Here is a 10950-nt window from a genome sequence, read left to right as displayed (position 1 = left end):
GGGACGGAAGCCTCCCGTGGCCCATGTGTTAGGTGGGGAAGCGTCAGGTGCATTAAATGCTCCGACCCGCGTGCGCGCGTCAGGCGGCGGGCAGTGTCCCTGCGCTCGACGTCCCTCGGTTCGCTCGAGCCCTGCTTCCGTATTCGACGGCAGTTGCTGCTCGAGCCCTGGCCGACTCGCTCGACGGTAATTCCGTCTTCGAGGCTGCGGCCGTCGACGGTCGCCCGTGTGTACGGATGGTTTCGTTATACGCATTGGTGAGGGTACCCCTCGTTGGTATCCTCGACAGTACTTCATTTTGGAGCATGAATTCCTATCAATCACAAATGCAAACTGCTGGGATGCTCTCATTGCTTCCGTCAGCTAGAAGTTTTTTAATTCTCCTGTTCATTTCTACTGAAAAAATGCCATTAATGAAGCATAATAGAAAACTATGCTAGGCTTGCACAATTATGTTGCTTCTTAGCTCAGAGGATCATTGACCTCTGCCACGAAAAGCCATCAATGAAGACAGCATACATTTCAGAATCTAGCTATCCATACTTTGGCATTAGGTCCAGGAATTTAGTTATGCATTCAATCACTCCTATTTGATAAATAATTGATTAGCATACTTGAATGTTACTTCATTTGGAGTGCAATTCTTTCTAAGCATCTCAGTGACAAGTTTCTCTGCATCTTTCCAGCGCTCAGCCCTACACAAACCCTTCAGTATAGAATTATAGGAAATGGTGTCAGGCTCACAAGGCATGGTGCTCAAGAACTTGAGGGCATCATCCAAACAGCCTTGTTCAGAATAGCCATTGATAAGAGCATTATATGTGAAAATATCAGGTGTAATTCCATACTTGGGCATTTGCTCATAAACCTCAATTGCACGATTGACCAGTCCTTTTTGGCACAAGGAATTGATTAGTATATTGAATGTCACTTCATTTGGGAGACAATCTTTTGTGACCATATCAGCTATAAGCTCTCCAGCATCATCCCATCGTGCAGCCATACACAAACCCTTCAATGTAGCATTGTAGCTAAATATATCAGCCCTGCACGGCATGCTTCTGAACAAATCAAAGGCCACTTTATCAAGTCCTTGTTCAGAAAAGCCATTAATAAGGCTACTGTATGTGACAATATCAGGTGTACATCTATACTTTGGCATTAGCTCAAACATTTCAATGGCATCCTTGACCTGTCCATTTTGGCATAGTGAATCAATGAGTATGTTAAAAGTCATTTCATTTGTATGGCAATCCTCCTTTAACATCTTAGCCATAAGCTCCGCAGCATCATACCATCGTTCGGCTCTACATAAACATTTCAACACAGCATTGAAGCTAATTGTGTCAGGCTTGCATAGCATGCTGTTTAGTAACTTGAGGGCATCATCTGCACACGCTTGTTCAGAAAAACAGCTGATGATTGTGTTGTAACTGACAACATCAGGCATATATCCATACTTCTGCATTTGCTCAAGAACTTCAATCGCATATTCAGCCAACCTGTTTTGGCATAAGGAATTGATCAGCGTACTAAATGTTGCATCATTTGGTGGGCAATCTTTCCTAACCATTTCAGCTATGAGCTCCCCAACTTCGTCCCATCGCCCAGCAATACATAAACCCTTCAATGCAGCATTATAACAAACCGTATTAGGCCTGCATAACATGGTGCTCAATAGCTTGAGTGCATCATCTACACGCCCATGCTCTGAGAATCCATTAACCAGTGTACTGTATATGACAACATCAGGCATGCACCCATACTTCGGCATTTGCTCAAGAAGCTCCACAGCTCGGTCAAGCAACCCATTTTGGCAGAAAGCACGGATCTGTGTGGCAAAGGTCACCTCATTCGGATGGCAATTATTCCGGATCATCTCCCGCATGAGTTCCTCGGCCTCCTCCCACTGCTTAGCAAAGCACAAGCCCTTCAACACGGTGTTGTAGGTGTAGGTGTCAGGCGCCACGGGCATGGAGGCGATGAGGCGCAGGGCATCGGTGAGGCGCCCAGAGCGGCAGTACCCGTCGATGAGGGCGGTGTAGGTGACTACGTTCGCGGCGCCGGACGCCCTAGCCGCCTCGAGCACGCGCTCCGCGTCCCAGAGGCTGCCGTCGCGGCAGTAACCCGCGACTAGGGTGTTGTGGGAGACGGCGTCGGCAGCGCCGGAGGTCTTGAGCGCCTCAAGCACGCGCTCCGCGTCGGCGAGGCGGCGGCGGGCGCAGAGCTTCTTGATGAGGATGTTGCAGGTGATGACAGCCGGCGGCTCCGGCGCCGAGTCCGAGGTCGCGGGCGTGGAGGAGGAGGAGGGACCGCCGACGAGGAGACGCAGCGCGGCGTCGAGGTTGTCGAGCTCGACGAGGCGGCGGAGAGTGCGGCTAGCCACGCCGCGGCGCGGCGGGGCGCTCGGGTTTACCCAGATGGAGCCCACCCCGCCGCCGCCGCGCCGCCCAGGTGGGGTAATCCTGCTCCGGCAGTCTGCCCTCCTCGTTGAAGCAGCAACTACGGCAGAGAGGCGGTGGTGGCGGGGCAGTCGGTGGGCAGCAGCTGCGGTGGGTGGCGGCGTCTGCGAGGAAGAAGGGGAGACCATTCTTGGAGCGAGAGTGCTCATGCTCGGGGAACCTCAAGAACATGAGGGAATTTCTCGTCAGATCGTAATTTGTTAGAGCAAATTTAATAATATAGGTTAGTTGCTTGATTGTAACAGCAAGTATTATATTGGACCGTAAGCCGGCTAAATGCTGAGGTGGAACAGAGAAAAAGAGAGAGGAGAAGTTGTATGAGTGAGCTGGGAGAAAGCTGCAAGTGGACTGTACTATTATTAAACTTACTCTAAGGTTCTTTGTGACCTTTTTCTAGCTCACCCGTATAATATTTAGCTATTCACTATTAATATATGTTCCACTTATTTCTTTTATAAAGTTTTTTGTTTCGTGTGCTTAAGCTGGTTGTAAGCTTACAGCCTGCTTTTTCTTTCTCTTCACCATTCTCTCCTCTACCTCAGCATTTAGCTGGTTTACAGCCCATAATAATACTTGCTCTTAGGTAGAAAACTTCAGCAGATTATTTTTCCTTCATATCACTAGATTGATGTGAAACCGTGGCTGTGAAAAGTAAAAAAATATCCTTATATGTAAATATATTGGTAACTTTTTTTAGTATCTTAATGATTTTAAATAAAAAAACTCAAAAATAAAAAGTTGTAAATCTTATGGAGATCTATGATTTTTATATAAAAATTATCTCTATTCAATACCACAAAAAAAGATATGATTTTTCTAAGATATATATATTAACTATATCAAATCATATATTTTTTGCGAAATTAAATGAAAATAATTTTTATATAAAAATTGTAGGTCTTGATGAGATCTACAACTTACTAGTTTTGAGTTTTTGCATTCAAAGTCATTAAGATACTCAAAAACATTAATGACATATTTATATCTAAGAGTATTTTTATCTTTTTTATACATATGGTTTAACATCGTTAGAGTCCAATATAAGGGCAATAGTATGAATGGAAAAAAATTAAAAACTGTGACGCTAAGGTTAGACCTTGTTTACTTGCAAAAAATTTTACAAAATGTGAATAGTAGCACTTTCGTTTGTATTTGAAAAGTATTGTCTAATTATAGGCTAAGAAGGCTCAAAAGATTCGTCTCGCAAATTACATACAAACTGTGTAATTAGTTATCTTTTTTATCTATATTTAATGCTTCATGCATATGCCGCAAGATTTGATGTGATGGGGTGTAACATCCCAAAAATTTACATTCAAAAATCACTCGCATTAAAAAGTATTTTTAAAATATATTTCAAAAACTATAAAATAATTTGAGCTCTATAGTATCTTCATCTAATCCATCCTAATTATCCATCTTTAAATATAACCTGCACCACATGGCATGAGCATCATATGTCCCCTACTTATCCCTCTTGCTCGCTCGCGCGCGCACCACGACATGCGGGGCCCACCTCTTGTCTTTTCTCTGCTCCTCTTTTGCTGTACAAAAAGATAGCAAGTCGCAGCGCTCAATTAGGCACCATCTATATTTTTCGCGCACAAATAACAGCGAGTACCAGCAAGCTTACATGCAAGAAAATATAGCAGTGCACACACACGAATATATCTCATGCATGCATGCATGAATGCAGGACATCACGCACCGTCCATTTGCATGCACTTGCATGCAAGGACACGGTGATTAGGCACCATCCATTTGTATGCACCTGCATGCAAGGACACGGTGATTAGGCACCGTCCATTTGCATGCATCGTGCATGCAAATTAGGCACCGACCATGCGCTACAGTAGCATTTTTAATGGCACGCAGCTGAGCGATTTGGCCTATAAAAAGCCAGCCTCGGGTGCTCACTCTCACCATCCGAGAAGCACGTTCACTCACTCGCTCACTCGCTCTCACTTCGCGTATACCGTATACGGCCATACGCACAAGCCGAGCTCAACTGTCGTCGCAAGACGAGGTGAGCAGCTCAGAAGCATCTCCTTGCTCTTCTCTGTCATTGTATAGTATTTTTCTGTATTTTTCCTTGTATTTGTCTGTACCGGTTCACTGCCAAGAACTCCACGAATAGAACCATGACATACAGAAGAGCTCTAATGACACCTGCTAATTTCTCTCTAACCATGTATGCGTGGGCCATAAGTATTAACTCCAAATAGTACATGCATGCATGCAACATGCACTACCAGCCAAAATTCATCTCGTGAAGCATGTATTTCTTAATCATCGTTAGCCTTTTTCGCATGATTAAAGTCCGGCCATTTCACAAATGCCACATGCTAACTCTGATTTCAATAATTCTTTTTCCTAAATTAATCTAAAATCATGATCTACCTCTCATATTAATTTCATGATTTTTGGAGCTCATTTGAATTTATATGATTATTTATCTGTGTCTGTTGTCTGTGTCGTTCGTCGCGTATTTTAGTTGACGGAGTGAACGAGCCGGAAAACGAGAACGTTGGAGACGAGTACCGCGAGTTTGACGCCGAGGACCCGGACTGTCAGCAAGAGTTTGCTGAGGACGCTGACGGAGGCAAGTCCAACCGATCCCCTTTGATGCATATTGATCCTATTTTTAAACACAACCCGTAGAAGCCGTTTTAAATATTGCATGTACGATATATGTACGAAATATTTTTGCTGCTTAGTTAAAACCTGTTGAATAGCCATCCGTGAATTGATATTATCCGGTAATTGTCTTGTTCGAACCTAGGAACAAATAATATGCTATGACAGAAATATTATTATTTAGTATGCTTAGGACTTGTTACTCATCCTGGATACTCATCGCTATATTTTCCCAAATATAATGATTTTAAAAGTAAAAGGTGTGAGTGGTGAAAATAAATTGTGGGTATTGTGAAAGGGTTAATGAACAAGTTATAGATGTGATTACTATAGAGATGGGGCGGATGGGATCTCTTTTGGGGATGCCCTGGTGTTGTGGCTTATACCTTACGGGGTTAAGTGTGAAGATATCCGCCTTGTCTCGATTAAGGACTGAGTTGATGATTCATTTTGCCTAACTCATTTATCGTACAACCACTCGCCTTGCATGGGAAAGGCTTAGTCTAAATCCCTCTAGTTAGTATGGCAATCACCTGGAGGTAGGTGTGCAACGGGACACTAAGTAATGTATGTGAAATTGTGGAAATATATGAAAAGAGCTTTGTGAATTATTGTGGTATCATGAGATGTGGCCTTAGTGTTCCCGTGGTGAGCGCCATTACTTAGCTATGGAGGGTAATGACTTTGATGGATCTGTGCTTGCACGATGGTGTAAGTTATGGTATCCTACTTGTGAGAAAAGTGTACAACCTCTGCAGAGTGTAAATCTATCTGGATAGCCGTGTCCGCGGTCTCGGACGGGTTATGGTTTGGTTTCAACAACTAGATGGGTTGGTATGAGTGAAAACATGTGAGAGAGTGTGATTTTGGAAATAAATGGTTGACTGTCATTGTGTTGTGGGAACAAGGGTTCAACAACACTTAAAATTGTGATCAAACCCCCATTTTCAGAAATGCTATCATATGTGGAAAAAGAGGTCTTTTACAACATTATTTGTGAAATAAAACCTTGCATGTGTAAAAAGATAGCTTTATGCAAATAAAACTAAGCCTCATCCTTGATTTATCCATATGCATATATATTGTTATCCCCTTCCGCAGGGTAAGGTTGGATTTGCTGAGTACTTTATACTCACCCTTGCTTTATTAAACAGAGGAAGATCTGGACTTCGATCCCGAAGTGGCGTTCGAGTAAGGTCGTGTCTGCACCCAACTAAGCATGTGGCATTGGGACTCGTCAGATGTTCGATGGCGATATCGTTTGTTTCTGGGTCCTTTGGACCTATGTTGTATTTTGGTGTCTTATTATTATAGCGTGCCTTCCTTATCCACGCTTTCCAAGACTACTGCGCTGAAACTTATCTGATGTAATAAATGTGTTACTAGCCTCCTGGGACTAGTATTGTATCACATTTGAGTTCCTGGTTTACCAGCGGCGCTTCAGGTGGTATCAGAGCCGTAGTTGGCTGTAGGACGCGACCTTAGGCTTTTCTGGACCAGTATTTTACTAAAGAAACATATTTTACAAAAGTTCTTACCCTCTCCCCTCTATTTGAAAAAAAATATTTACTCTCATCTATATCTCTCAGATGGCAGAAGGAGTTTGGACCAGCAGTTATTGTCTAAGTGTAGAAGTCTTTCCCAAGCTCTTGTATGCTACCATGCAGAAACTTGGAATCAAGGATCGCCCAGAATATGAAGGTAGAGAATATGAAGAGCATGAGACCGAGCGGTGTGAAGTTACTGTCTATATTGGGAAAAGTGAGGACTTCCCTAACATAGCTGAAGCTTGGAGTATGACTGCGACCGGATTTCGGTTTGCAGATACATATCAAGCCGTCGCCCGTAAAGACTTGAGGTACCTATGCCAGATCTACGAGAAGCCCATCACCCGTACACCCATGAGGTTCTTTCCACCCGACGAAAAAGACCGACCAGTTTGGAGGACCCGCATGGAGCTCTTGCAAGGACGTTACTCACTTGAAGATGACCCAACTGTGGTATTCATGACCACATATCTACTTGCTCTAGATAAGCAATATGATGAGCAGGCCTCAGAGTTAAGGAAGTGCATCCATCGTGCGGAGAAAGCCGAGATCATAGTTAGAAAGCTCCATGTACAGCTCGCGGAAGCTCAGGCCCAAGCAGCTGCAGCCGAGAGTCGTGAAACCACCATTGCTGAAGTCTTGAAGGCAGCTGAAGACCGCCATGCTCAGGAGTTGAAGGATGCCTACCTTATCACTAGGATCAAAAGAAGGATGTTAGCAGAGAGAGACCAAGAGCCCGTAGTCCTAAAAGGTATCCCAATCATGTCCCTAAAAACCAAAAGAAAGATGGACATAGAAGGGCCATCAGCTCCCCCACCCACATAAGCCTCTCATGAAGCTTTAGAATTGGAGTCCACTAAGGAAGAAGGATTTCCCCTCCTCACCCAGCCACCACCAAAAGAAGACGGTGACCCACCTCTTAGTCCAAAAGAAGAGCCACAGATGCCAGAAGCATGATCCACCTCAACACCAAGGGAATGAAGCCGTTCCGTCCGAAGAAGTTGAAGATTAGTATCACCTAGTTCCTCCTTTTTGTTTTGGGGAAGTGAAGTTTACTTCACTTTTGTTCAACCCCAAAGTAGATGAACCGTGTTGTAGTACGCTTATTTCCTCCATTAATATGTTGTAAACCGCCCTCTTATTCAAAATATATATATTTGTGCTTGTTGGTTGTGCTAAATAATTGAGTGCTCTATGTTGCTCCCTTACAGGATAGCAAGTCTTAAAACTTGCACCTTTTTAAAATATAACGTCTTAACAAAAAAAACATCACTCAATAGATCTAACCCTTATCTAATGCTTTCTCATCTTAACCAACAGATGCCTCCCAAACCAGCTACCGGCTCTCAACCAAGTGGTCGTGCAGCTAGTAGACAAAGCCAAAATCCAAATGGAAGTCAAGCCAATGCAAATGTTGATGGTATTCATGAAGATGAAGTGAGTCAGACTAGAAACCATAATGAAGGAGATGACTTGCCCCCTCCTCCAGCAATTGACTTAGCACAAGTCATGGCAACTCAGACTCGCCTTCTGGAGACCTTGGCTCAAGGCATGAACCGCCCTAGGAACAACCGTGGAGCCGGAGTCCAAGACAAGATGACTGAGTTCATGAGGCTTAAGCCACCCACCTTTACTGGATCTGACAACCCCATGGAAGCAGATGATTGGCTTAAGGTGATTGAAAGGAAGTTGGACACAATCCACTGTGATGGAAGGGATAGAGTTCTGCTAGCATCTCACCAGCTGACAGGAATTGCCCTTTCTTGGTGGGAAGCCTATAGTGGAGCTGTGGACAATGCAAACACTATCACATGGGAAGAATTTGTGGATGAATTCCGCCGGTACCACATTCCAGATGGAATCATGAAGCTGAAGGCTGATGAATTTCGCAACTTGAAGCAAGGAAATAAAACTCTGAGTGAATACATCTTCCAATTCACTGAGTTGTCTCGCTATGCCCCAGAATTGGTCAACACTGTTGCCAAGAAGCAGACAAAGTTCATAGAAGGATTGACCTGTGAGCTCAGAACCCTCATGACCCCACAGATCTATCCAGACTTCAACACCTTGATGAACAGAACCATTATGACTGATGTGGCCAAGACTGAAGAAAGGAAGGAAAACAAGTCCAAGTTTCTGGAGCGCAAGGTTCAAGATGATGCTAGATCCCAGAGGCTGAAAACCTTTAGCCAACCAAGCCAGCGGACTCAAGCCCCAATGCAGTTTCGCTCTCCTGCTAGTGTCTCCAATAACCAAATGCAGTCATCATATCAGCCCAAGACAACCTATCAGAATCAAGCTTATGGCAAGACTCAATAGAACAGCACTAGTCAAGTCACAAACAATGTCAGAACTTGCTTTAATTCCCATGAGACTGGACACTACATTGCCAACTGTCCCTACAAGAACAACCCACCAGCAGTATCCACTCATTCCCACACCGTTAATGGACCAAGACCTACAGTGTCAGGTGTCAACCGTGGTTTCCCTCGCAACAATAGCAACACCAACAATAATAGCCAGATGATGAAGCAACCTCAACAATCCTATGGTAGAGCCCGTGTCAACCATATTCATGCTCAGGATGCTTAGACTGCTTCAGGAGTGGTACTTGGTGAGTTCTTAGTCGATTGAGTACTTGAAACAGTATTATTTGATTCTGGACCATCACATTCATTCATGTCATCAAGTTTTGTTGAGAAGCATCAAATACCCACAGTACTACTAAAGTTACCCCTAATAACTCGAACACCTAGGTCTGACATCAAATGTCATCTAGGTTGTTCAAATGTAAGGATCATTCTAAGTGGGGTAGTTTTCTTAGCGGACTTAGTAGTGCTCAAGTCCAAAGAAATAGATGTTATCCTTGGGATGGATTGGTTAACCAGACACAATGGAATTATTAGTTGTGCAACCAAGGAAGTATCATTAGTTAACCATGAAGGGATTAAAGTGAAATGCCAAACCCGAGGGTCTAAAGTTAATCCAATGGTCTTCAACTTGGATGCAAGGACCATAGAGGAAGTACCAATAGTGCAAGAGTACCCTGATGTATTCCCTGAGGAACTACCTGGAATGCCACCAGACAGGGATATAGAGTTCATCATTGATCTTATCCCCGGGACTGCCCCCATAGCCAAGAGACCTTACAGAATGGCTCCGGCAGAGTTAGCTGAACTGAAAGAGCAGCTAAGAGACTTGCAGCAGAAAGGTTATATTAGACCTAGTTCTTCACCATGGGGAGCCCCAGTCTTGTTTGTGAAGAAGAAAGATGGAAGTATGAGGATGTGTGTGGATTATAGGTCCCTAAATGAAGTCACCATCAAGAATAAGTATCCCCTGCCAAGGATAGATGACCTTTTTGATCAGCTTAAAGGAGCCAAGTATTTCTCTAAGATTGATTTGAGATCAGGTTATCACCAACTCAAGATCAAGAATAGTGATGTCCCCAAGACAGCCTTTGTAACCAGATATGGACAATATGAGTTTACAGTGATGTCTTTTGTGTTAACCAATGCCCCTGCCTATTTCATGAACCTCATGAATAAGGTATTCATGGAAGAGTTAGATAAGTTTGTTGTAGTCTTCATTGATGACATACTTATCTACTCTAAGAGTGCTGAAGAACATGGGCAACACTTGAGAGTAGTGTTGGAAAAGCTAAGAAGACACAAGTTGTATGCTAAATTCAGCAAGTGTGAATTTTGGCTTGAGAAGGTTGCATTTCTAGGTCATATCTTGACAGCTGAAGGAGTTGCAGTTGACCCTGAGAAAGTAGAAGCTGTCTCCCATTGGCAGCAACCCACCAATGTGAGTGAGGTTAGAAGTTTTCTTGGATTAGCTGGATATTATCGAAGGTTTATAGAAGGATTTTCCAAGATAGCCAGACCCATGACAGAGCTTCTTAGGAAGGATAAGAAATTCACTTGGACAGAATCATGTGAGAAGAGTTTCCAAGAGTTGAAGAAGAGACTGACAACAGCACCAGTGTTAACCTTGCCGGACATTCACCAAGATTTCATCATATACTATGATGCCTCAAGACAAGGTTTAGGATGTGTTCTCATGCAAGGAGGAAAAGTGGTTGCTTATGCATCCCGTCAGCTTAGACCTCATGAGAAAAATTACCCTACCCATGATTTGGAGTTAGCAGCTATAGTACATGCTCTCAAGATTTGGAGACACTACCTCATTGGAAACAAGTGTGAAATCTACACTGATCACAAGAGTTTGAAGTACATCTTCACACAGTCAGACTTGAACCTAAGGCAAAGAAGATGGTTGGAATTAATCAAGGACTACAA

General features: G+C 43.6%; 1 protein-coding gene across 1 annotated transcript; it reads right to left on the bottom strand.

Moving 5' to 3' along the window:
* LOC8084499 (pentatricopeptide repeat-containing protein At1g09900) lies at positions 443–2941 on the bottom strand. The gene has a single exon (XM_002452015.2). It carries the CDS (start codon positions 2609–2611, stop codon positions 587–589), a length of 2025 nt encoding a protein of 674 aa, XP_002452060.1. The 5' UTR covers positions 2612–2941; the 3' UTR covers positions 443–586.

This window comes from Sorghum bicolor, chromosome 4 (genome assembly GCF_000003195.3).
Source record: "Sorghum bicolor cultivar BTx623 chromosome 4, Sorghum_bicolor_NCBIv3, whole genome shotgun sequence".
NCBI lineage: Eukaryota > Viridiplantae > Streptophyta > Magnoliopsida > Poales > Poaceae > Sorghum > Sorghum bicolor.
This window is presented reverse-complemented; position numbering and strand designations above follow the sequence as displayed.